Genomic DNA, 27067 nt, shown 5'->3' with positions numbered 1-27067 from the left:
TACGCTTTGATTGGACAAGGGGCTCGCATGTCAGCTTTTTATTGGCTCTCCGACGGGTCAATCACGGGCTAAGTTCAATGACGTCGATCACACACTGGGTGCGCTGTATCGCCTGGGTGGACAGTATAGTTACTTCAACATTAAATGGAATAAAATGCCGCGGATTCATGTAAATTGAGAAATAATTAATTAATGTTTCTTTATTAAGACCTCACAACACATAGAGCGCGTGACGACAGGCCTATTTGGGGCTTTTTATCAGCAATATTTCAGGGTAAGTGGAGTGATACATTTCCTTCCTGCGTCTTTTCTCCTCGCACAGAAGCAGACCTGCTTGCTTTATAATTTTGATTATACGAAGTAAATCATCATCACTGTATCGAAATGTGCTCCACGGAAGTATAATCTGAATTTGAATACGCCGTGTTTGTAACGTGGTTTGAAGTAGTGCGTGCTACAGCTCGCGTAGCCGAGTTAATGGAGAGTGTTGAGAAGGTAATGGCTGTCGGTCGACTCGTAACTTCAACATTATGCCAATAGCCTGTTTGGAGCAGCTCGTTCCGGGTTGTTTTTGTTGTTGTTTAATTTTGTCTCTGTATATCAACTCCGGGGTTTTGAGGTTCGTAAATGAAGGTGTTTGGTAACAATCGGGACACATGATTCGGCGTTAGCTCCCAGCTCGTCCGATCGGACCCTGCAGGGTGACGCTACCTGTCTGCAGGCAGCGGGCCTACCGAGCCCTCCGTCTCCATCTGTCATTGTGGTTGTGGACATTCTGCCTCGACTCCTGCGCCCGCGGACTAAAAAAATTCCTCTGGACTCGTGTGGGGTCTCCGTTCCGAATCTAACACGGTCAGTAGCTTAATGGCATTTAGGAAAACACGGATATGTGAGAGGCCTGCTGTTCAAAGCTGCTCGTGCAGCTGCATTTTCCAGCTTCACTCTCAAGAACCTCTAGAAAAATGATTCTGTCGTTGTTGTTGTGTGTATGTGTGCGGCCAGATGAGATTTAGTACAAAATACAGTATATATTGCAAAGGACAAATGTCAGGCAGTGATGCTGTTGGCATGCGAAGGCCATTTGCATGGCTGTGTTTACTGTGAGCTTAACTGTATTATTTAACATATACCGTTGGAGGGCTTTTTAGTCAAATTGGTGGGAACTACAATGTATTGGCACGGGCCCGTGTGCATTTGGTGTACTGGAAATCTGCATCCTTGGTATTCTGTGCCATCCCAGGCTAGATGCCAGAGCTGTTGGGCAAGAAGTAGGCCAATTTGACAGTCACACACCATTGTGTGCCGTCGCTGCAGATGGGTTCATATCACCATATGAAGGTAGTACGGACAGCAGATATGGCTCATTTCACCAAGGGGTCCTCCACCAGCAGCTCAGTTGATTATAATTGCTGTTGTGTGTTATTTGATTTAATGCTGAATTAGTATTTTTAGGATTCTAGGCCACGTTTTCTGTTCCAAGAATTCCTACGCAGGATTCAAAGTTTTTATTGAAGTGCTTCAACTAAAAGTGCCGTTGAAACTGAGTTCCTATGAGTGAGAATAATGCTGGCAGAAGAAAAGAGTCTTTCAAAGTCCACAGTCAACATTCCTTAACATTTAATTCAGGTCTTCAATTGTTGCCCTTATGTGGGTTTTGGAGTTTGACCTTTTTGTCTCTCAGGTCATATACAGTCTATCGTCTGTATAACATCTTTCATTCCAAGTTCATTCCTCTGCTAGTTTAGTCAAGACATTTGTCATTTCATGATTTGCTTTTCTTGTATCTTCTGATTTTCTCAAGTGTAAGACCTCTGTTCTTTCATTAATTTGTCTGCTAATGTCGATCTTAAAGCAAGACATGCGTAATACATTATAAAAACTCTTTAATTGCATAGGTATTATGCTTTTTGATTATTTTTTTTACAGCAGCCAACTCCTAAATGATAGGGAAATGCACAGAAGTTTGCAGCACAATGAATTTAGAAAGGCACATGTAACCACTTCTGCCATCATGCTCCCACAGTCACACGACTGTGTGAGTGTAAATCAAACCTTGTCTGAGAGCCGTGCACAGACCAACCGCTCTGAAAAGTCACGTTGGGGCTCCGACCAATCATCTCCGGGCTTTGGCACATTTCATTGGCTAGTAAATAATCCGCTAAAGGTCACAGCCACTAATTACACTTCTCCAAAAGTGACAGATGCCTATCCTGAGCCTGATTGCGTACTTCTTCATCAGAACAATATTCAACGGTTGCATAACCGTAACTCGAGTGATTCGAATAATGTGCCTGGCTCCCATCTTTTTCTCTTTTGCCAGAGTGACCGAATGCTTTCCCTCACTAAGAAACCCGGCAAACCTGGTCCAGCCCAAAGCCCATCATTTTCCACCATTAAACACTAGTATCTTTATGTAAGTCTTTTTTTTGTGCTGCTTTGGCTTCTCGTATGTTCACACAGCGAGCTTGGTTTGGCTTGATGCAGGGCTCAGTTTAAACCAAGCGGCGACCCCATTATGCTGGCGTCCAATCAGTCCTCCGGCCGGCTCCTAATTGAGCCATCAGCGCCTTAAGGGGGGGGGAAGAAGAGGGATGAATGTGTCAATTACAGTAATGAGGGGGCAGCCATGCAGAGGGCAGTCGGGGAGAGGGAGGCGGAACAGAAGCCTGGCAGCGTAGCCCCGTTCTGGTTCACGGCTAATCAGAGATTGTCGCTCTGCAGAGTTAGTGGGGTCAGCGTGGAAGGGCCGTCGTTAGTCATTTCCCCCTCTCGCAGTGGGATATTTCTACATTTTGTAGAAATTGTTAAGAATTGGAGCCTTACTGGTGCAGCTAATGAATGATTTTTTTTTTTAATGATGTCCAGATCTGCTGTGAATACACATGTCTAGTGTATGAAAAGCCACATGTAGGTGCAGCACAATCTGCATCACAGGCTGTTTTTGGAGTTTGCTGGTTTAGCGAGCTGTCTAAATAACCCTTGTTTGTGTACATTGTTCAATAGTTGACATCAACAAGGGAAGATTTAAAAATGAGTTGAACCCAATATGCTGGCTTTATTATCACTTTTGGTTCATTCTCAAGCGGGGATGCTCTGAAGTGTTGAAATTAGGTTTTTGGAGGCCCCATGTGCACTCCACTGGCGTTTTCAATTTTTCCGTCTGGCCTAACAACAATCCCACAGGAGAGCATTGACGTGGAAGGTCACGACTGGAGGGAAAATGTAAAACGGTTACCACAAGGCTGAGCTTCTGAGTAAGAAGGAGAAGCTAGTGTTTTTAGAACAGTTTGGGTAATCACACTGCCTTGGAGGAAACCAATCAGTGATTGATCAATCAGTTCCTATTCATCTCCCGTGATTAAGGATATTAAAGAGTCACACAACAAACTGAAACAATTCAATAACAAGAAAGTCAAATCCTAGCTCCTCGGATCCACCAAGTGTTCAAATGCAGATTGCTCCCAAATACATCGTTTGGATGTAAATGGTACTCTGTATTCATGCGTATATGCACAAGGGGTATGTGTAGCTGTATTACTGTTAGGTCTTTTGGATTAATTATAACGAATAAGTGACTAGTCAGTCTAGAAGCAATCAAGTGCGGAGTCACTAAGGCATAGAATGGTGATGTTGCCATTGACACCTGACTAAGGAAAGGGAAACTGTTGTTACTGCCCATTTTATTTAAAAACCATCTGAATATTGCCATAACCCTAGTAATGCATTCAGGAATACCACTGTGGGATTGTGAACAATGGATGATGGCAAGTAACTGACCAGTTTATTTAGTTTATTTAGTAGTTACTCTATCGTGCAGATGTTCCCAATGCTTTGTTATTTGTCATTTGTTCCTATTTTCCACATCTTATATATGACTATATGACTTTGTGTAAAAGGAGGATTTCAAAGTATAACCAATTCTTAAAGGGTATTGAACAGGTAGTCGTCCTGCACCCAAAGATAAAGATGTATATAGTTTAATATTTTACCTCTTCCATACAACATTCTTTTTATTGTATTTTTTAAAATGTAGAGCTGATTGAACATTGACATTTTAGTCTATATCATGTTTGACTATGACATTTCGTGATGTCATTAAAAGGCTGTATGTTGTTATATAAATCATCTGCTTCATTACTGACCCAAAGTGTCACAAAACTAAAACTTATGCAAAGCTAAAGTGAAGCTTTCCGGCCATTTTAGTCAGAAGTTTTGTATTAAATTGAGCAAATGAATGGTATAATAGACAATAAAAAAGTTTGACAGTTTTGGTCGCTTAATCCGGTAGAATGTAGGCAGTTGTTTTAGACAAAGCTACAGTAGCAAAATACTCACATTCAAAAAGCTGTTAGTAGATCTTAAAGCTAATTTTTAGAACTCTTGGATTAGGTTTGTTTGTCGGTCTTGACGTGTTTATCAACTTGATCAGTCAAATAGAACCGTCACAAAGCATGGCATCAAATTAAAAATGAACTTAATTGAGTGCCGTTTTCACTCGATTGCTGCTTCTTGATGCCGAAGGTTGGAGAGAACCAGATCAGAATTGTACAGTGTTGGACTAGAAAGAGTCCTTAAGGTTTGTCTGTGACAGTTCTTGTCTTTGTTGTCACGTACATAGGGGCATTTCCTTGTAATTCTGTTTCTCACACAACCATAAAAGGAGGATTTATTGATTGCAGACAACAGTTTATTTCCCTCGCGTCTTGTTTTGATGTTTGTGTAATATTTCAGTGACCTTTCTGTCCCTCTGTGTCCCAACTTCCTCCTCACCACAGCGTTGCTGCATGAGACAAAACTCTGAATCGGAAGACCTCCTCTCCTCATCGTCTCCCATTTCCACAGCACCCTTCTCGCCGCCCGCAAAGGAGTCGACCGCGTTGCCTGAGCACACCTGGGCAGAGAAATGTGCGCGTGCGTGTATCCTCGGATGCATGACTGTGTCTGAGAGTTTTGGGCTGAAGTAAGAGGTTGGCGTCTGCAGTTCATCCCTCGCCTTCTGAGACGCGCGTCTCCACTCGATTGACTACATTTATCTCCATAACTGCAAGGCATTATGGGTAGGAAAAAGATTCAGATCCAACGGATCACTGACGAAAGGAACAAGCAGGTGAGTAGTTTTCTTCTGTATTTCTTTAGCATGTTTACGGAAGAGGACTTCAACCAAGTTTTTATTATTGATTAGAATTTTTATCTATACTTTTTTTAATAAGGAGTTTACAGCTTTGATGCTCCATGATTTCTTGGTGCTTGTTATACTGTATGTCTGAGCTATAAAAAAAATTAAAAAAGAAAATTAATAGTGGTATTGGTGGTATTAAATGTCAGATCAGATTTACGACCCGCTGTATTTGGCTTATGTTTAAATGTTTTAGACTTTGCAGTTATCACTAAGATAAAATCTGGGTTTCATAATTAAGTCACAGATTGAAAGAGAAATTATGTGTGAAGGTTTGATTTTTGGTCCTGAGGTTTTAGTTGTCCTTTGCTACCAGAACAGGACGCCAAGTAGATTTCTAGATTTTAGCGAACTCTGGTGTCTAGAAGTGAACAGATTGCTCTTTTGTTCTGTAGGTGCTATATTGTTGTTTTGGCTACATTCTTTCTTCGTTCTCAACCGATCAGTCCAAATCAATTATACACATTGTTACAGTAAAAGGTCTGAAAAGCTCTCGAGCCAACTATCTGCAAGAGCATGTCTTATTCAGCTCCACTTGTTTTTTGTTTTTTATTCCTCACAAGACTGCCAACTCTTTGCAGGTTTCCTCCCTGACCAAAGTCTGTCTTGTTTTTTTTCAGTCTGGTCGTATGAGTAGTTGTACAAAAATGTTAATTTGGTATTTTAAGGGTTCTTTCCCAGCGTAATCATTTCTTTTCTGAACCACTTTCTCATAGCTCTGACTTGCAGACCCGTTCAATGAACTGTTTGCACAGTGAATACTGAATATGTTTCACCATAAATCAGGAAATTGTTGTGACTTAAGGCATTTAAAATAATTTCCATGCAGCAATACAATAACACAATCTGTCAAACTCTGTTAGAGCCTCCCATCATCACTTCCTTGTATGAAGTAGCCTACTCTACTTCTATTGTATTAAGTTATAAGGCAATGGAAACAAAAACAAATCAACAAATTCAGAGCATTTCGATGTGTAAATATCAAAACCAATTAAGGTGTACGTCTAAAAAAAACAATTTGACAGGTCAACAAAAAATATTTTATTGATGCGGAAAACTGTTTCTGTGATACATAAAATGTGTCCTCCAATAATGTGAAGGCATTTATTTTCTTCATTACTAGGCACCTGAATTTATGTCAACAAGTCATCTACTTCCACTGAATAGACCTAATTTTGTTTGGATTCATTTCTAAGAAAGATGTTTAAATTCCTCCCGATAGCAAAGTGTTAACTCTGAGAAACTGTAAAATAAAGATAATTAGAGCAGTTTCACACAGAAAATGTCACGTCGTAAATTTGAACCTGTAGTTTTCTGAGCTTTTAATGACTGGTTAGTTCTACTTATCTTTTGTATTCCCCCACATTCTATCCTATTCCCCAACTTCCTCTGCAACCTTTTCTCAGGTGACATTCACAAAGCGAAAGTTTGGCTTGATGAAGAAGGCCTACGAGCTGAGTGTGTTGTGTGACTGCGAGATCGCTCTGATCATCTTCAACCACGCCAACAAGCTGTTCCAGTACGCCAGCACCGACATGGACAAGGTCCTGCTCAAGTACACAGAGTACAACGAGCCTCACGAGAGCCGGACCAATGCGGATATCATTGAGGTGAGTCCATCTCATCAGCAGCATCTGTAAGTCAGCCAGATAAGATGGCTTGAGTTTTAGGTGATCTATAAAAAGGTTACTCTTGTGTTGTTAAATGGGTGAACCAGAGTTGCGAGTAACTAAACTCACTGGCTGCAATACTGCTCACTTTCACAGACTTTGAGAAAGAAAGGCTTCAACGGTTGTGATAGTCCAGAGCCGGATGGTGAAGACTCCATCGACCAAAGTCCCCTAAATGATGACAAGTACCGCAAGACCACAGAGGATCTGGATGTTCTCTTCAAACGCTACGGAGTAAGAATCCAAGTATATTACAAATAGTCTCGTTAAGCTTCTTTCTTCACTGCAGCCTTGGTTGTCAGACATTTGTAATATTTTTTAGGGTTGATTGTCTGCAGGCCTACTGGGGTGAAGTTCCTAACTGCTTGTTTCACTTTTTCTTTACTCTGTGGTTTGCAGAAGAGAATAAAATGGGAAGCAACAGTTTGTTAAACATCTTTTTAACCACTATCATAATTGTACTGCATTTTATGTTTAAACCCAATAGCACTCTGGACACATGAACATGTTTTGTTTCTGCCTCGACCACAGCGGTTTGCTCTTTGACTCCACGGTTTGTTAGACTGTCCGGTTGCAATGTCAATAATTGTCTATCAAATAATTTTAAAAGCTAAACTTTTTTGACTCTATACATTGTTTGTTCTTAAAGTCTTGCGTTTTATGCCTTTTCAAATGTAGAGATTTTAATACGATTTATTTGTACATATTTCATATGAAAAACGTTCCTTCATGTCTGTCATGAAGTTTACAATCTGAGCAATAAAGTAATTGGGTTTTGGTGATCAAACACCTACAGCCTTAGTGCAGTGAAATACCTATTTGTGTTGCTTACCTTTTTAATTAAAGCCTGACGAATGCCTCGTCTTGGATGAGAATAGCTTTAAAAAGAAGGAAAAAAAGATGTGTACAAATATGCTGTCTGGCAGATGGAGGTGGAGTGCAAGTAGTTGACGTACAATGAAGACTAAAAGTAAAATTCTCTCTTCCCTCTTTGCAGCAGTCGACAGCGCCGTCCCAGACTTTCTCGATGCCTGTCACAGTCCAGGCGTCTAATCCAAGCTCATTGCAGTTCAGTAACCCTGGCAACGCACCGGTAACTACCTCCTACGTAACATCATCATCGCTCACGGATACCCACCTCCTGTCGCCACAGCAACCGGCTCTTCAGAGAAATACGGTGTCTCCAGGGTTGCCACAGCGACCAGCCAGTGCAGGTGAGTGAGTGATACTCGACGGAAATTGTCAGTAGATTTAATAAATAAAATGAGATTATAAACTTTTGATATGAGATAATTCTGACATTAAGAAATAAGTTCTGTTACTATCTGCTTTTTTTCTCAAGGATATTATTGTGATTTTCAATTTAACGTTCTCTGTTTATTAGTCTATGTACTTATGTTGTATGTAAAGAGCTGATAAGTTGCGGAGGGATAGATGCACATTAATCTCACACTGAACTAATCTGCATTGATTGACATTTGTTGCTCTCCTAAAACTGAATTATTTTGTATGACCTTTTAAATTATTAGTCAATATCTTTATCAATCAAATATTAAGCATTTAAGATCTAACGTAATTACACATGCATCCCTTTAACCTAATACTTTCCGGAATGAGAAACGGATGAAACACATGTACAATTAATCCAATAAATAAATGATTGCCATGCATCTTGTTTTTCCTGTCTACATGCAAACCAGCGTCAGTTCCATGCCTGTAACAACAGGGCGTGGTAATGCACCTGAAGCTGTTTGGTAACTGCCATAAATGCCACAAGAACAAAAGCTTCTGTGTTTAATAAGTTTGTTACATTAGCAGTTTAGCAGCATTAGCTTTAAACTGTTGAAAACACAAACAAATCACAATGGCTTCAGACGCATCAAGAGTTTTATTGTTTTTAATGCCTTTTGGAAGCACTCAGCCTCTTTAGGATTGGGTTGCTATTTATTTGGCACAAAACCAAAGAAGTATTTTTACTTTCCCTGCAATGATTTAACATTAAAAGGATCACAATATGCAGGGAGGCAAACTGATAGTAGCTTGTATTTAAAAGGGTAATGTGCAATAAATAATTTGATAATAATGTGGCCCTTACTTCAGTTAATAAATATGTACGCATGTATACACTTTTATGGTTTTATAATAAAATTTGTTGTGACAAAAAGCTGGTTGTTGCCTGTAGAAACAGCAGTTTTTATTGTTCTGGAAATGATCTTGCAACCATCCACCAGCCAATACAGTTTCTCAAATGAAAGAAGTTTGTGCAGTAAATTTCTATCAGAACATTTGAAACCTCCTGGTCTTGCATTAGTTTTCAGTTTAGATTGTTTATTGTTTTAATCATTTTTTTCAATAGGTGCTCTTCTCGGAGGTGAACTGAATAATTCAAATGGAGGATGCCCGAGTCCAGTCCGTGAGTAATCTGTTGTTATATTTGTTCACAGTGACGCCTTTGTTTTGAAAGGCTAAACGGCAACAAATATGGATGGTAGTTCAACAAGTTATTAACACATTCTCCGCGTCGTGTGCACACTCAGGCTCTGTTCATGTGTACTCAGTGACGCACTTTGCCAATGTAGGATGAGTAAAGGGGAAACACGGAGACCCTGAATCAAACGCACTTCCCGCTGGTGGCCTCTATAGCGAACCATGAATAACCCTACAGCATAATGACGTTTGGCTTTTTCGTAATGAAAACCGACAGCTTGTCTGTTGTCATGAAAAAAACATTTGCTTTATTGGTTATTTTTTATAGGTCATAGACATTTAAATATTACATTTTAATCTTGTCTGAGTTGGTTAACAATCTGTTAACAAGGGTTGGCTTTCAAATCAGAGTTGCCATCTTTGCCCATCAGTCGTCGGTTTCGTCTTCACTCATCAGGGCACAATGCAATGAGATTTTGCTTAGTTTTTCCTATTATTTCTTAACACTTCACAAGATTAGTACTTCCCTAACCCTTTCCAAAGTTCGTCCTCCCATCACAGATGGTGCAGAGGAGGGAACAGGGGATGCCACCAGTACAGACATGCATGGGATTCCCAGCAGCTCACTTTTTTTTTTTCCTTTGCATTTTAGCACCTTATAGCCACTTATTGTCCATTTTATTTTGTAAATTTTTTTGCAGAGTATAATGTTCAAATATGCTTACATCCTTCTGGTATTTAACACAAAGAAAACATCTCAAATGCCAAATCATATTTTTTCTCCAGGTGATTGCTTCTACAAATGACGTGCCTTTTTAAATGATTGTTTTAGATTTATTACTCAATTTTGAGTGTTCACAGGTTCCGTTCCCTGCTGTCTGAACTCACCTGTTTGATTTTCCTATTGATTTCCGTCCATGCTTCTCTTTCTCCCTGCAGCTAATGGATATACCAGTGCCAGGGCCTCCCCAGGCCTCCTCACTGTTTCCAACGGCAACAGTCTGGGGAAAGTAGTTCCGGCCAAGTCTCCACCCCCACCTCCCAGCCCCCAGATGGTCAACAGCCGCAAGCCAGACCTCAGAGTCATCACCTCACAGGGCGGAAAGAGCCTCATGCAGATGGTGAGCTTAACCGAGCAGAACTTGTGCTGCCTGGGTCTTTTAATTTTGAACCTTACACACTGTAAAAAATGTCACTTGATATGTTTTGTTAACACACTTGGGATAACAAAAAGTAAGGAGGTTACAAACAATAAGAAAACCAAGACTGCAACCCAGGGGCTTTATTAAGAGACATGAGGAATTTTCAATTATTTTGACTTTATCTTAGACAGGAGGTCTTTTGCTAGCCAATAAATGTCTTGACAAATTTGTATGATTTTTTGTATTCTTGCCCTTGGAAACCGTAAGAAAGGGCATTGGGAAAGATCTGAGAAGTTGAGCAAAAGCTACTACGAAAATTAACCTTGTGTTCAGATTGTTTTGTCAACTTTTTAGTTTGGGCTGTCCATTGTTGATTGGAGGCAGTGAAGGCACCATCTGTGATTTCAGGGCTCGTGCAGTTACTGTAACTTTTAGCATTCATTTATTTATTTCATAAGTAACTTAAAGTAGCATGCTAAACTACAGTAAAGTAGTTCTATTTGTTTTAATGTATTTTCTTAGCTTATACTTTTATTATAATATTTACTTTTAGTCACTAATATTGATCTGTTACCACCCTTTGCAGACAGAGGATGAGCTGGAGTTGGTAAACGAGGTGATTTTTTTTTTTCCATCGTCAGTCAATCGCATGAGTCGATGGCCATCGACTGTCTGCACTTCATTAGCATGGTTCCAAACTGTACAAGAGTTTCTCATTGTTTTGGTCTTGCTCCACTGGCATTTCTTGGGATGGTATTCAGCTTGTGGGTCCCACCTGACTGCGAGTGATTAAGGGCTCGTGGTTGTGTTGTTAAGGTTACGATGCGATCGCAATGATAACTCAATAAAAAATACACTGTGGTAATCTGTGCTGTAGCAGAATTGCTTGTGAGGGATCCAGTCGGTTCTGAATCAGACCCATTATCTAAAGATAACGGGTCTGATTCAATGCTGACGCCAGAAACACTCGTACTAGAATGTGGTGTCACATATTTTAATATGTGACACCACATTCTAGCAGTGTTTCTGGCGTCAGCATTGTTGTGCGAAGCGACGTGGAGCATGTTCCCCATTTACTGACTCATTTTCACCGACCACAAAAATGGAAAATTGTAGTTTTAAAAAAAACATCTGGTATTATATCAAAGGCATTTGATTCCAATGTTTCCCTCAGTTGCATATTTTATGTGAAGCTTCAAAACAACTTGCAACAAAAACGTGTTGCACTCCAACAGATGCTTCTCCTAATACATATAGAGCAATATAGTATTCACCACATATATAATTATGAAGAAGTTAATTAGGAAGGCTGCAACTTATTGAATGAGAAAGCTTGTTGTACTCAATAACCACATGTAATTCAAAGCTAAATAGACAGAGAGGGATGCTGGCTCCTGATTGTCGGTAGCTAGTTTCACAAATCAGTCTTTGAGCCGAGGTACATGATAACAAAACCTTATTGTAGCAGTTTTACAGATTTTGCCGCATGTCTGCTGCACCTGCTTGGGAGAAACACTGGATAATTTGTCACCTAATTGACTAACTTATTTTATAAACACTGAGAAAGCAGTAGGTTTGTTCCCTGTTCCCCCACCAGAAATCATAAAAAAATGAAGGCGTTTAATCGGAGTGCATGCCAGCAACATGCTCTCAGGCCTGTGGCGACATCCACTGGAGAAACGTCACATCAGCTACAAATTTAAAAAAGAGCAACTTGAAGGATAATCTTTTCCCATTTTTAGTTTAAATTTGAGTGGACAACCCTAGATAATCTATGATTGATCGTATTTATAATCAAGCTATAATCTTAAATGTATGTCAATCTTTTTTGTTTATTGTGATGGGAAACTCTACTATCTACACGTTTGTCTCTTCAGACTTGAGTCTGTAGTCAACTTAGGTTTCAGGAAATCAGGCAGTTAACTCTTATGGGATATCAGGAAATCAGGCAGTTAACTCTTATGGGATATTTCATAGAAGAAACAATTAGTCTGATTAATTGTTCACAGCCGTAGAAAATATTCTATTGCACTATGATGAGAATCAGCATTTCTTGTGAAATTAATTCAGGCGTGCAGAATATTTAGAAATGATTGATTGAGTTGAACGTATAGTAAATACAATAATTTCCAGTTTGTTTTAAATACCTAATTTCAGACCTTTTTTATTGAATTTAAAACAGTAGCCCTAGTTTAGCATAGATTATAATCTGCAATATATCTGGTTAGTGTCTCTCTCCCCTCTTGTCATCTCTCTACCACTATCGAATGAATGAATCATCCTTAGAAATAAAAAATAAACTGCTTCATAAATGTTTCTGAAGGTTTAGTTAATTGCCTTTAATGTAATACGTCTGTTTCTCGCACACTCTACACAAGGAACTTGTATTTCTGATGCATGATGTCACAAACTTCCCGACAGTAAATCCACTCGATTTTGAGATTTACTTGACCAAATCCATCATTTTCAATTTAGTCATATGCACATTGCATTCCCAGCATGTCAGAACCAACCGAAATTATTGCCGCATCTGGAAATGGTTTCAGCAGTGACTGACATGTCTGTGTCTTCTGGCAGAACGCCCAGCGGTTGGCAGCAGGAGCCCAAGCGGCACAAAGCCTGACCACACCGGTCGTGTCCGTGGCCACGCCGAGCCTCCTGGCACAAGGGTTGAACTTCTCAGCCATGACCACGGCGTACAACACAGGTGAACTGAACGCAAAGGCACAAAAAACATCCCATTTTAAAGCATTGTGTAGCTTTTAAAAAACAAATCCTGGATTTTTATTTCATTTTTACTACAAAAAAATAACAATAAAAACTGACCGTGCTTTACGTTGGGACTATTATTCTCTCTCAGAGTACCAGCTGACCAGTGCAGACATCACAGCTTTACACGCTCTGGCATCACCTGGCGGATTGTTGCCAACCAGTGTGTCCACATGGCAACAGCAGCAGGCTGTTTCACAGCAGCAGCAGCATCAACAACAACAGCATCAACAACAACAACAACAGCAGCAGCAACAGCAACAACAACTTAATCTTGCTACACTCAGCAACTTGGTGTAAGTGTTTTCTTTATTTCTCATTGCTGCTTATTTAAGTGTGGTTTCTTAACAGCTCCCGGTGTTAACGTCCGGTGTCCGGGATGATGATGATGATGATGATGATTACAATAACGGAAGGCTGCTGATAACCTTCTAATGAGCTCCCTTTAACACTGAAACACTATACTACTTACGTTACCAGTCAGCTCACATGAAATCCATAACGCAACCTTTTATACGCAAGCAATTCATACCTCTTGTTAGTGAATTGGTCTCACCTGCATTTCACCATCTCTTCATAACATCAATCTGAATATCTGGTAGTCAGTGTTTACACTTCAGCATTGTGGACTTTTTTCATTTTCATATTTTGGTGGGTATTTGATTTTTACATTCACTCAGTACATTTTATTTGAATGATGTAAAAAATACTTCTTACTCAACTGTTTAAGATAAAATATTAGTTCTTCTCATAATATTGTGCTACACATTTCTCACTACTTTACCTGATACACTTGGCTATGAATAATCTTTCTATTCGTCAAAGCTCGCGTGCACAACAGACTACTGGCCAATCATAGCACCGTTGTCTTATGCACCCACACTTCAACTTACTACAGTTCAAGACTGCTGCAGAAGACAAACGATGGACAGCTTGGTCTTCAAGAATGAAACACTGAAGTTGAACAAAAACATGTTTTAAATGTGTAAAATGGATTGCATCTCTTGAAACTGAGCATTTTTAAGGAAATACTTTATCTTACTGAAGTACTACTTCAGTCATTATTATGATAAAGGTCTACCTGCACACAAACACCTTGACAATTATGTCATAGCACGGCAGGCAAAGTAAAACTTTTTCTTGAGTGTTTTATTTTTTTATGTTCTTTTACCTAATTTATAACGCATTAGTGAAGGATGTGACAACGAAAAATTAAGCCCTTACTTATAATAATTAAGTTATTCTTGTTGCTGACCTGGTTGGAAGCGGACTGAGTTTTACATTTCTTGAGGGATTTAATAAAGTCATAATTGATATCTATCCATTTATTTATTTATTGTGAAGTAATGCAACATGATTCATTTTTTTCATGCAAACATTCAGATATTCTTTTTTTTTGCCGTTTAAATATAAGGTTTCATATCAAGATTGAATAAAACGGAGTGAGAATCGTCGGCATCATTTGGCCATTGAGGTGCATTTGCAGTGCGAGGGGAGCTGCTTGCGTTGAATGCTGGAAGGTTTCTGTCGCGTCTTCGGCAGCACAAACACCAGATCCTTGAAGTGTGTGTCCTCTCCTCTTGTCCACAGCATGTGGGGCGTGGACAAACAGAGCAGCGAGCTGTCAAGCCAGGTGTCCAGTCCAGCTGCCAACCTGAGGTGAACAGCCACTACTAGTGTGTGCGTGTGTGAAATGTCATCCCTGTCTGTAGTGTTGGGTGGTCCGGGGGGTGGGGGGGCGGGGGGTTTGTGGTTCACTTTCCATATGAATCAACGTTGTTGTAAAACAAAACAACACTATACAGCTTAAACATGCAACCCTCTGTACTTGTAAGTGCAGCCGCTTTACCAAATTACTTTTCACAAATAAGCCCTATATTATATACTGTTTAAAATATTAACATGTGATTGTCTGGATTAAAAAGTGCATTACTGCAGCAAAAAAAGTAAATTAGGTTTTGTCATTAAGTCGTAGTTAACTTCAAAACACGTAAAGGTGTTCTATATTCTTCTTTAATGCTTGGTTTGCGGTGCTTGTTGACCTGGTGAAATAGGAGCTGGTGGGGTGTCTACGGATTATGGTCTTTGTGGTTGTGATTTTTTCGACATTATTGCTGTTGTTGAAGAAACTCTGCGTGCAATAATGTTTCACCCTTTTCTCCGCACATGCCTTTTAACCCACCTCTTACCTTTTTGGTTTGGGCTCCAACATTTTGTTTTTCCCCCCCACAGTGTTTGCTCTCCGTCCAACCTGCTCTTGGGTAGAGATGAGTGGTTGGGCCGGTACTGTATCACACTTCCTTTTTTCCTGAATGTCTGTGTGCTTTTGGCTGGCTTCCCCTGAGCATGTCTGGTGCTGTTTGCAGTCAAACAGGAAATAAGACGTAGTTCTGGTTTCCAACATGTTCTCCAACCTGACTTTATTTTTCTGTTAATCATCTGTAGTTTCTTATTCACACCATCGCTGACTCACTGCGAACCACCTTGTCACACAAACCATTTTCACGCTTCCTGGGCTGATGTGTTAATTTTTGGGAGCCGTGGACAGATTCTTCCCACTTTGAAGGCTCTGAATTGATTTGGATTATTGAATAATCAAATTTGGCTTTGCCCTGTTGGTCCTGTGCCTTGCAACGTCAGTTTTTGTCTTGATACAAGGGAAAAAGTGTCTTGTATGCCTTTTTTTTCCAAAAAGCTAAACATATGTACGTTTTTGTTTTTCTCACCTTTCCTATTGGTCCCTTATCTTCCACCGTCTCCCTCGCTCTGCCCTCTGTGACCCCGTTCTCAGGCCTGTGACCCATATACCTCAAGGCGCCATGCTGACAGTCAACACAAACTCCAGCGTGAGCATCAAGACGGAGCCCATCTCGCCCGGCAGGGATCGCAGCACCCCGTGCCCTCCGCCCTCTTCCTCCACGCCGTCCTCGACCTCCGGCGGAGCCGTTTTGACCGCGCCACCGCAGTACCCTGGCTCCCTGCTGTGCCTGGAGCCCCCGACCGGCCGCTCGCCTGCAGACAGCGTCAGCAGCAACGCCAGCTCCTTTGAAGGCAGCGATCGTGATGACAGTGGTGCGGCCGGTGCTGGAGGGGGCGGAGGGGGGGGCGGCGGCGGCGGAAGCAGCGCAACTGATGCTGCAGGAAGAGGCGGTCCGGGCAGCCGCCCTGACTTCAGCCCCTCGGCGGAGCTCCTCAGGGCGTCAAATGAACCGGAGCAGGAGGGAGGAAACATCAAGCGCATGAGATTGGATACCTGGGTCACATAGAGCTGTGAGCCACACCTCTTTGCACCAACAGTCCAGTTCTGGTGAAACATAAACACCCACCGTCCCGCCCCCAACGCCATGTGACATTATCATCACTCGCCCCTGTCCCAAATTATTCAACTCGCCTGCGTCACCCACACTTATGAGACTTTGCCAAATATACATTAAGAAAAATAAAAAAATAATGTTCTGGGGATAACGTTGTGCGTGAGGGGGGGGGATTACTTAGCTGGATATTTCCTCCCCTGTAGGTCCTTGCATAGAAGGACAGTAGATTCATGTTCTTTTAGTAGTAATTAGTGCTTTTTTTTTCTCAATCTCACAAAATTGCTGAAATCATTTCTTTCACATGCTTTCACCTCCATGTATTTACATCGAGCACTGCTGAATTATTCACAATGTGGTGGCGGCTTGTCCACATCATGGGACTTGTATGAAATCCAACACGGCTTGGATTGTGTATTCTCCATCCTTTTATAAGTCACTTCAAAACTGCACTTTTGCATAGAACTTAATTTAGACAAAGTTTGAGGACTGAGCTTCTATCCAGCACTGAGCAACTCTTCTAGGTTAAGATGCCTAATCCATCAGTGGTTCTCTCCGCTGCCACATTTCCCAACTTCCTCCACCCGGGCCGGCTCGAGCCCTCGGGCGGAGCCGAGCACCTCACAAGAGTGCCAATGTCACCCTCTACTGCAACAACTAAAATGCCAAATGTCACACAAACGATAGAACGACATTGACTAATTATCACTGTCATGGAAACTAGAAAATGTTGATGCTTTTAATTTGCCGTCGCTGTCCTCAGACGGGACGCTCCTCCCGTCCTCTCACCTCATCCTACGGCAACTTTGGAAATTGTTGCACCAGAAATCCAGTCAGCCACTCGGCTTATTACCAGGAGTAGATGCCATCAAGTTTAATGATTTTTTGAGCCTCTCTGGTGGCGTTTTTGGCAGTAGAGCTAGTATTTGGTTCTTTCAGTCCAAATGTCCTTTATCTGTTGGTATTTAGACGCAGAAAAATCTGTTTTAAAGGTCTGTTGGTTGTTCAGAAGTAGGAATTCTGACTGTATAAAAAATCCCTCCTATACAATAGCTTTGATGTCCTCTTAAGCTCTCTATAGCTCTCCTTAGCTCTTTGCCGTGTTTCAAAAAGTAAAAGGAAAATACATTTTCTATATTTCTACCGCTTCAGTTGGCGACAATGTAAAATAGCTTTTCAGCTTAAACAACGTGTATGTACATATGACTATATTTGCATAGACTTTGCTAGGTATCCCTAAAAACAAGCAATGTGTTGATTCTCAGTGGATCTGTTTGCATATATGAGTGTGAATTTGATATGTTTCGGTGCAGGGGCTTCGCCACACTAAGCAGTGCTGGTGGATCGGACTCGTTTCAGTAAAACTATTTTATGCTAGTGTTGATGGTTTGTGCACTTTTTGTCTCACTCACAGAGGCCTGCTTGGTTGTGGTGTCATCATATTCTCCTGCCACAATTTTCTTTTTTTTTAAACCCACAATAAAATTGTCCATTATCACCTAATTATGAAATAATTAGGACACCGCCGTTCACTTATTGATACTCTTTTCCACATATAGCTTACACAGATTATGCCTTTTCTCACTCAGAAATGAAGTGCTGTGTTTGTTGTTTGACTGTTTGTTTTCTAGTACGAATTTGTTTGGTTTGAACCATTTTATGTTTGTGTACAAGTATACAAAGGCTGTTTATAGCCTGAAAAGACTCCTGATTGCTGGACCTTTTTTCCCCCCTTGAGACGATGCTCAAAGTGCGGACGGCCGTGTCTGCTGTTTGTTGACTGTTTATTATATAAAACAATCTTACACTTTTATATCGGTGTAGGGCAAGTGGACACAGCGTCTTGTATGAATTAATGGAGTTTGGTGTGATTAGTAGCAGAGTGTGACACTAGTGTTTGGGTTTGTGACAAATATCCACAAAAAACATCACCCCCAGTGTGCAACATTTTCACAGCAGTGTTGCTTTTTACATCCCTAATTCGACAGTGTAGCCCTTTGCTCCGCTATATTCAGGTTATTTCTTTTTTTGTCTTTATTCAATCAATTTAACATGCAACACGTTCAATAATATTGTTAGAGGAAATTGGCCTTTTAAGCGGTTAGTTTTTTTTCCTACATTTTGTGAAATTCATTTCTCACAGACAGTTGGATGAGAAGATGAATTGAAATAAGTGTAGTAAATGTCAAGTCAGCACTTCTGATACCACCTTTTTATTACGATGGTCATCAGCTAATTCCATCCAAATGTCCATTGACCAAACGGATATCAGTGGTATGAAACTTCTCATCCAACTCTGTGAAATAGAATCCGTATATATTTCAAAATGTGGAACAAGATATTTAAACTAAAGATCGTTTGCACCCTTCAGCCGGAGCTAATCAGTCATTCCCATTTTTACATCAACTCAACTTCAGTGGAAACTTTGTGGGCGCTGATGGTTGACTGAAATGTGACACCACACCGATTGGCTTATTAATGTACAAAAAGGTTCTCTATTCCAATCTAGCTGTTTAGTCACAAGACAATCTATATGACAAATGAAAACCTGCACCCTTGTTACTTGTTGTGTACAATGTTTTTTAGACTCACTATTTTTGGATTAATTTGTGCTGGTGACAGTTCCATTGTCTATTATTATGGAGCTATTATTTTATTGCTATTTTGTGTAGGATAGTTTTTATTTTCTCTCATTTTCTCTTATCATAGTACTGGTTTCCTTTTTTTTTTAACAACTTGCTGAAAATTGCACGATCAGTTATTGTGGTATTAGCAAATGCAATGAAGGAAATACCAGTTAAATGCTGCAGTTTTAATTAAGATAAAGAATATATTTATAAAAAAACGGGAAATTGAAATTAGTAATTCATGAAATTTGAAGAAAAAAGTTAAATGCATGGGATACAGGTAACAGAACGTATGTTACGCACAGTAATGATTAAGGATATGCATCACAAATGAGTTCAACTCAAAATAATGTAGCATATGAAATACTAAAGATGAAATTTATAGCTAATATATTGTGTTGAGCTAGTCTTTGTTTTTGTTGTAAAGAAAATAATTTGTTTTTGAGTGATTTACAATTTGTGTATATTTTCATATACAAAGTATGCACTGATATGTTATTGAAATTCTATACCGCTTTTACAAAAAAAAGTGTTTGTTGTACCAAAGTATCCAAGTCCCTTGAAACCTTCCCCTTTTTGCGTATGTTTTACCGTATTTTATATATTAAATAGACTGAGTGAAATGAATTGGAGTTTGTGGTTTTATTTTAATGTTTTTTCTATATCAAACCCAAAAGTGCCTCTAAAATATTTCTTAACGACTTCAGTCCTCAATCAGGAATGTTTGTTGTAGATATAATCTCCAGATATGTTTGAACAACTTGAACAAAGATGTTATTTTAGATGCATTCAATTTTTGATGTTCTTTCTTCGGCTTGTTGTCAGTTACAAACGCGCTGCAGGGGAGAAAACTTTCAGGCGTTCAGTGAGAACTACACATCTATATTTAGCTGATCTCATAACCTCATGTGAGTTGAACAGCTTCTGTGTGACCGAGGCAATAAGGGGAAACAATGTTTTAATGCTGCTGCAATCTGGGGATACCAATTTATAGCTTTCAATACGTGTTCTCAAATCCTGTACTTGAGTAAAGCTAAACTGAAAACGTTAGATAAATAATAAAATTGCATTAAGAATAGATTAATAAAAATCAGTTATTTGTCATTTATGACCTTTTGCAGCACCGACAGCCGAGGTCGGAGGTTTAGTTTTCCATCTATTGTGAATGCAATATACATCGTATCACATGTAATGTTTTGATTACCATAAAAGAAAGTCATGTTACAACGTAGTTAAAAAGAAAAAAACTAGTTTTATTGATACAAAATGACTTTTCTACATGCTATACTTAAGTTGCAATATATACTATGACTAAACTTGAGGACTATTCTAAATGTTGTACTATATTATGGCTTTATTAGGACTTAGTACATGCTATATTAAGCATTTTAACATAATGCTACACACTTTGAATCATGACTGTTAGAACATGCTAGGTTCCTTTTTTACGTGCTGTGTGACTGACATGCAGAACAATGACTTTTTTCCCCGTCATAATGTACTAAAATGCTATACCTAGACCTCTTTGGGCCAAAACTGCAACTTGATTTGAAATGCTGAACTCTGACTTCTTTATAACTTTTTTCAACACGCAATACAACTACTTTTTCTGGCCCACTTGGAGCAGATCTGAGGGAAAGGAGGCAGCCAGGGAAAGCCTATCCTGGTGGCCCCAGGTGTTTGCACTGTGTCCAAGTTTACTAGAGAATTCATGAATGAGCCAGATTTGTTTTTTTTTTTTGTTAATTGATTTGGAATAAATCCCTGGTGAAATGTCAACTAGAATCTGCCAGTGTGTTTCACCGCCACTAGTTTGTGTCCTCCAAACCGTCCTGTTACAATAATGTCATGTAACACAAAGGTCATAAAATATTTAATAAAACTAAGATAAGATTTCATGGTATGGAATAAAATGATTTCTCTTGTTTTTCTTTCTTCACCTGAATTATGACAGATGACCAAAATGTACACTTGAGCAATCACAACCGCTTGAGGGAACAAAAAGTAACATTTGGGCCCCCTTAGTCATTTTAATCTGAATCACCAGATGCTGCATATTGTTGAGTATCACATTTGATATAGCTTTATTAAACTCAAAGTCCTAAACATGGTTTCAAATATATAAACTGAAAAGTTACTTCAAAAGGAAAGAAAATAAACTATCAAAAGATAGACCAGCAAGCAGTATTACTTTTTAATAACAACCTTTTACATATAAACATTTGATATCTCTCAGTTGTTACTTCAGTGCTTCAATCTGAAGGTTTTCACTTTTTTATTGTACTTATGATTGTTTGGCATCTAAAATCTAATTCATTTATGTCAACAAACAAGGTTGAGACTTTTCAAAAATTTGCAATTTAAGGTTAGTCAAATTAGTAAATACAAACTGTAGAAATACCCCTTATTTTTTAAATTTTAGATGCACATCAAGATCTTTGTTAATTGTATGTAAACTTGTTAAACGTCCTCTTGTTAAATAGATGGATTTCTTTTTTTAGGCAGAGATTCAAGCTATACATTATTTGTACAGCATGCTTTCTGTTTTTGATTCATTTTTTCTAAAATAGCTGCTTCCGCAGAGTTGTTGCAGCAATAAACTGCCCTTTCTGTTACTATGGTAATGCCAAGCAGACCACAACGAATGGTTTTCTATCATTAAAAATACAGTTAAGTTATTTGTCTCTTAACTCTACATTCCCTGCTGGACGGCGGCCTTCAACCCCACCAGCGCAGCTTGGGAGGAGGAGTCATGGTTGGAGGTTCAACTTCAAAAATTGCCTCTTGTCCAACTGAAGAGCAGACAAAGTACAGGTTGGTGCCCAGCATCACCAGTATGGGGAAGAATGAGAAGCCAAAGCCGAGGCCCCTGATGCTGCTGCCCAGAGAAAGGCAGAGCCAGTAGATCAGCCTGCAACACAGGACACAACCATGAGAACAAAAAGGCTCATCACAGGCACATTGTTTCAGTTACATTTTAAAACGTAATCTTGTTTAAAGACATGTTTTTTTAGAGCAATACATGGAAGATAATAGTGAGGGAATTGTGACCGGTGTTAAACTTCTTAAAAATAGTGTAACATGAATTTGGGCAAGTAAAACATCAGAGTCAATTTATGTGTTGTTGAAGGAGTTTTTTAGCGCATCTTAAAACAGGATTTGTCATAAACCTTTATGATCAGGTGCGCTGTGTAGAGTAGTGTGTAGCAATGTCATGCTGAGTAAAAGAAGTGCATTACTGACGGGATTGAATGATCTTAAGTATGGAAGTAAGTTAATGTGGGGGACACTAAAAAGTCCCCCAACAGCAGACTGATTAACTCCTATGCATAGAAGGGATTATCGATTTTCTATAAATGACTACCAAATGCATTACTACAGGATCATCCAGCGGAAGTTTATTAACCAAAGCCACATATCTCCTCACCTATTGCTAGTTTGGATTCCAAACATTTAACAACGCGTAGCAGCGAGCAAACATACCTGCCAAAAACGAATATGATGGTGAGCAGCGGCACCAGCTTGAGCAGGTCCTGGCTGACGTAAGTTGCCATGACAGCGAGCTGCAGGAAGTAGAAGAGGAAGAGGGCCAGGGATTCGTTGACAAAGTGCTGGTGCACCGCCACTTCTCTGTTCACCAGGCTGCTCTGATAGAGGGGCTTCAGGACGCTGTAGCGCACCCGAGCTACACCCTGCACCACCACACCTGCAGAGAGACGGGGGTCAACTTAAACGGGTTTGTGTGACGTTTTTGATTGCTTGCAGTTTACAGCGTTTGTTTCAGATGATTTAGAGAATTTGTGTCAATACATTGACCCACGAGGTCTTACCGAGCAGGACGGGGATGATGCCGAAGAAAGAGCATCGTAGCGTGTACACCACCCTGAGGGGGCTGCTCACAAGCAGAGGGGGGTCAAAGGGAAGAAGCACGTAAGCTCCCCACACCAGGAGAGGGAAGAGGAGTCCAGCAGCTCCCGTCGCCAGAGCCATCCTCAGCTTGTTGCTGCACAGAGCCTCACACAGGTCTGAGGAAGGAGCACCTTTTTAAAAGTTATTCATTGTTGCTTACTGAGCTTCATGGATCGGCGCAAGAGATGCGTCGCTAACCAGGTCGGCCGGTTTGCAGCTCGGTTGGCCGTGGTCATCGGTCTGATCGGTCATAGATTTCACCAATTCTGTGTCAGTTAAATTTAGATGCCTGCGCCACACGATCGGTCACAACACACCCGTAGCGGCACAAACACTAACCAGCGATTGTCACCGTCAGTAGAGAGACGAGACCAAAAAGTGCTGTTTCCTAAAGATGCCCCTTGAAAGTGGAAGTCTGATTGATACTTTGGTTCCGTTTTCTGCTCTAAATGCAAATCAGTTTTTTCTTGGACCTGAAGTGAATTACTTTCGGATTCTAGTTTGTTCATACAATCATTTTTGGATTCTTTCCTGATATGCAAGAACATTAAAGTGAATTTACAATTAAAGAAATGTTAAAGAATGTAGCATCGGTTTTAATGCTAATCTTGTATCTGGCCGTAATTCATTTAAATAAATAGATGTTGGATGAGGATTTGGGGAAAGTAAACATCAAGAATTCTGATGCTTTGGTGGTGGTGTTTTTTTCCTGCTCACGGCAAACATCTAATAAAGGCTGTGAGGACATTTACATCTTTCTCGTACACTGTTGGCAGTGAGTTGTTTTATGAATGTGTCACCACAGTGTGTTGTTTATACTCACAGAACTTGTCGTCCTGTTCTGTCCACTCGGGGGGAAAGTGCACTGCCGAGTTGTGCTCCTTCCCAACATCCTTCTCGATGAACAGCCTGCTCTCCTCAGGAAGCTCTTTGCTGGACGGACGCACAATTGTCACTTGTGGATTGACACTCAAAGCAGCTTTTTCTGGAATCCAATTTGACCGTTTCCAACCCCCCTCCCCCTCCTCCTCCTCCTCCTCCTCCTCCTCATCATCATCTGCCAGAGAGCCATCCCCATTAGTGTCCCGCTGCATCTCAACATCGTCGTCGTCTCTCCACCTCTCGCCCTCGGGCATGCTTTGCCTCCACCTGCTCGTTCTGTCATCCTCTGGCTGGCTCTGCTCCTTTGACAGGTCCCGTCCTCCTCTGCAAAGCTCCTCTGTGTCTTCAGGGTGAGGAACTCCTTTCTCTGACCAGACCCCGGTGTCTTTCTCTGTCGGAGCCCTGTTGTCTTTGTCTCCAGGCCACGGCAGAGTGTTCGGCTCAAAATGAGCAGAGGTGGTCATTTCTTCTTCCTCTTCCGAGAGCGCTACTTCTTTTTCCCCGCCTGTAACTTTCCACCTTTCCTCTATGCTGTTTCTCCCTTCTGGCTTTTTACTTCCTGCTATTTGTGACTCTGCAGGTGGGAGTGCCATCTCCTCAGTTAAACCAGTGACTAAACCTTCCTGGCCAGACATTTTTTTAATCAATAATTCTGATTTTCAGCAGTTGCTAAAAGTCATTGTTGTGGATATCTCTGTAAAAAAAGAAAAGGAGTAAAAAGAAGTCTTACTTCAACAATCAAAGCTCAGAGATACGACAGGTGTGTTACCCCTGCACAGACCGACACGCTTCTCACAGCAACTCTGTACAGTTGTCGGACTTGTTTGAACATGTCGGAAAGTCAAACTACTTCCAGAAATAGCTTTATAATCTACCTTTATTCATAGTATAAATTAAATGGTGACAAATAACTCTATGGAGAAAAAGTATATAAGTCAAGAGGGAATTGAAAGCGATGTCAGCTTATTTGAAGAATATACAAATCACTACCTTATTTCACCATGGCTAATAAAATCTAAATCACAACGATTAACGTCATTATTAATTAATCTGGTAACTACTTTTGTCAATCTCTCCTTAAATCGGTTAATCTAAAAATCCTCAAAATGCTTGGATTGTCCAGTTTGAAACCCCAAAAAATTCCATTCCATAAAAATATGAACTGGGATGGAAAAAGATTGTTTGAAAATATATAATAAAGTCATGCGACCTCTCAAAGTTTGATGTTTCCAGTCAAATCTATTTTAAAAGAAAATTACATAAGCCTTCTTGAAGTATAGTCACCATATATCAGCGCCAGAGCAAGTTCTGTGACACACACACACGCACAGTCATGGTGACCTGATTTTACCCGCGATGTTATTTAATGCCACCGAAAACAAACGAAACAGGTTTATCCTCATACCTGTACAGCAAATGCATGATGCCAAAGTATTGCACAAAAATAAGGCCTTATACCGTTTCAAAGAATTCCCAAGGCTGAGCAAAGACTCTTTGTGATATCATGAGTACATCGTTCGTTCTAATCGGGCAATTATTGACAGGAAGCAGCGTTTCACCGTGAGGGCGCGGCTGGATTCCTGCTGCGTGAACGCGCACAATGAGCCTGGACTTTGCCTCACACAAGGACCCTGTGCACCACCGGGTGGACGTGTTGTTGTTGTTGTTGTTGTTCCTGCGAGCTGAAGCCATTGCAGCCATCGGTGTGAGGCTTCTTTACAAACATTTAAACAGTCTGCTGTAGATGTTCTTTACTCACCAACTTCCACACTTTGTTCAGATTCGGTTTCTGTCGCACAGCAGCGAGGAATTCAGTTCGTCACTTAAAGCCCAAACCCGTTTGGCCACGCTGAACCGCGCGCGGCCTCGACCGCAGAGTCTCGTGCTGCTGAAACACGGCCGACACACATGGACCTTTGGTTCAGCTCACCTCAGCTTACCTGCTTGGGCTTCATCACCGAAACCCGCTGTCAGTCCGCCTGGTCCACAGCTGAGAGAGAAAGAGTCGCGCCTCGGAACACAGGTGAGGTGAGAAGTCACCTGGCAGGTGTAACGAGGTCCTAAATCCCGTAAGGAGGAGGAGGAGGAAACGGCGGAGAGGTGTCACTCCGCTTCTATTTCCACCGAGCGAGAGAAACGTCACGAAGACCCGCCCGGTGAGCACCTGTGTGGCCTCTCACAGAAATGACTATTGTTTTTAAAATGAGCCACTTGTGTTCAACATTTAATAGTTATGCAACATGCTGTTTGAACCCATACTACTGACTTCCGAACTTGTGCTCTCTATGTAATACAACAGAAGCTTCTCTTTTTAAAATGTTTTTTTCTTTAAATTTAACAATGAATTTACTCAACTAAGCACCTCTCGGATCCTATATTCATGGTGTTTTTTTAATTTTTATTTATCATGAATTCGATACCTCAATAGCAAACAGTCAAGAATAAATTATAAATACATTTTTTAAATAGAGGAATTAAAGTATGAACCTATAGATATATGTATGTATATATATCCAACAACATCTTCATTTTATCTGCTTTGTCATGAGGGGCCAGACATTTCATTTCAACAGCATAATATCAAAGTATGGATTTCATACAGAAAAAGATTTTAATTCACAATCCCAGATGGAATTCTGAAATAAATAACATGACACACCAAAAGTTCATTTGGCAATTTCAAACTTTAATTTTTTTACACAATACTAAAAATGGTTATATACATCAAGTAATCATGAAGTACAAGTACTAAACATGTTTAAACAAGGTGCCAAAGTTACATGGGAATAAAATCAATCTAATCACAAAAAATATAATCTCATGACATGTAAGTTTTGAACAGAAAAAAAGAGAAATCACAGCTACTCAATATTAAGATAAAATAAAGACAGCAATCGCCGAAACTACGAGAGCAACAGCGCGTGGCGAGAAGGCATTTCTGACCTGGTGAAGAATGTGCGTTTTGTAAAAGTTGAGAGGCTGATCTGTGCACTCATTGATCTGTGTAATGAACTCCTGGTACATTCAAAGCTTTGACAACTTGGGCACATTTAAAGAAACAATACTGAAACGGCACAGAGACAGTGATGACATTTCATAACATTTAATCTAAAACGCTCCTCACATATTTGGAATATAAAAAAAGAGGCAGGTT

General features: G+C 40.3%; 2 protein-coding genes across 11 annotated transcripts; one reads left to right on the top strand and one right to left on the bottom strand.

The window, feature by feature from the left end:
* The first annotated feature begins 76 nt into the window (after positions 1-76).
* LOC119218764 (myocyte-specific enhancer factor 2D homolog) lies at positions 77-19749 on the top strand. Of its 5 annotated transcripts, XM_037473415.2 has the most exons (13): positions 77-274; positions 4776-5107; positions 6583-6786; positions 6943-7080; positions 7844-8060; positions 9203-9259; positions 10213-10394; positions 11002-11031; positions 12993-13122; positions 13276-13480; positions 14775-14843; positions 15417-15467; positions 15976-19749. In XM_037473415.2, the coding sequence occupies exons 2-13, from the start codon at positions 5054-5056 to the stop codon at positions 16448-16450; spliced, it is 1812 nt and encodes a 603-aa protein (XP_037329312.2). In that variant the 5' UTR covers positions 77-274; positions 4776-5053; the 3' UTR covers positions 16451-19749. The 5 variants fall into 5 exon arrangements, with proteins under 5 accessions (XP_037329312.2, XP_037329313.2, XP_037329314.2 ...); XM_037473416.2 differs by lacking the exon at positions 11002-11031; XM_037473417.2 differs by lacking the exon at positions 15417-15467.
* An 833-nt stretch (positions 19750-20582) lies between these two features.
* Positions 20583-25997, bottom strand: LOC119218782 (transmembrane protein 79-like). Of its 6 annotated transcripts, none has more exons than XM_037473458.2 (5): positions 25854-25997; positions 23855-24607; positions 22953-23147; positions 22606-22828; positions 20583-22033 (listed from the first exon to the last, which is right to left on the bottom strand). In XM_037473458.2, exons 2-5 carry the CDS (start codon positions 24546-24548, stop codon positions 21841-21843), a joined length of 1305 nt encoding a protein of 434 aa, XP_037329355.2. In that variant the 5' UTR covers positions 24549-24607; positions 25854-25997; the 3' UTR covers positions 20583-21840. The 6 variants fall into 6 exon arrangements, with proteins under 6 accessions (XP_037329355.2, XP_037329354.2, XP_037329358.2 ...); XM_037473457.2 differs by having other exon boundaries at positions 25844-25993; XM_037473461.2 differs by lacking the exon at positions 25854-25997 and adding an exon at positions 25673-25833.
* Positions 25998-27067: the final 1070 nt, after the last annotated feature.

Source organism: Pungitius pungitius, chromosome 17 (assembly GCF_949316345.1).
Source record: "Pungitius pungitius chromosome 17, fPunPun2.1, whole genome shotgun sequence".
Lineage (NCBI taxonomy): Eukaryota > Metazoa > Chordata > Actinopteri > Perciformes > Gasterosteidae > Pungitius > Pungitius pungitius.
This window is presented reverse-complemented; position numbering and strand designations above follow the sequence as displayed.

Coding starts and splice junctions, on each gene's coding strand:
- LOC119218764 (XM_037473415.2), top strand. CDS start 5,054: ATGGGTAGGAAAAAGATTCAGATCCAACGGATCACTGACGAAAGGAAC. Junction 6,787..6,942: donor CCAATGCGGATATCATTGAG/GTGAGTCCATCT, acceptor TCACTTTCACAG/ACTTTGAGAAAGAAAGGCTT. Junction 8,061..9,202: donor ACAGCGACCAGCCAGTGCAG/GTGAGTGAGTGA, acceptor TTTTTTCAATAG/GTGCTCTTCTCGGAGGTGAA.
- LOC119218782 (XM_037473458.2), bottom strand. CDS start 24,548: ATGTCTGGCCAGGAAGGTTTAGTCACTGGTTTAACTGAGGAGATGGCA. Junction 22,829..22,952: donor CATCATCCCCGTCCTGCTCG/GTAAGACCTCGT, acceptor GTCTCTCTGCAG/GTGTGGTGGTGCAGGGTGTA. Junction 22,034..22,605: donor ATCATATTCGTTTTTGGCAG/GTATGTTTGCTC, acceptor CCTGTGTTGCAG/GCTGATCTACTGGCTCTGCC.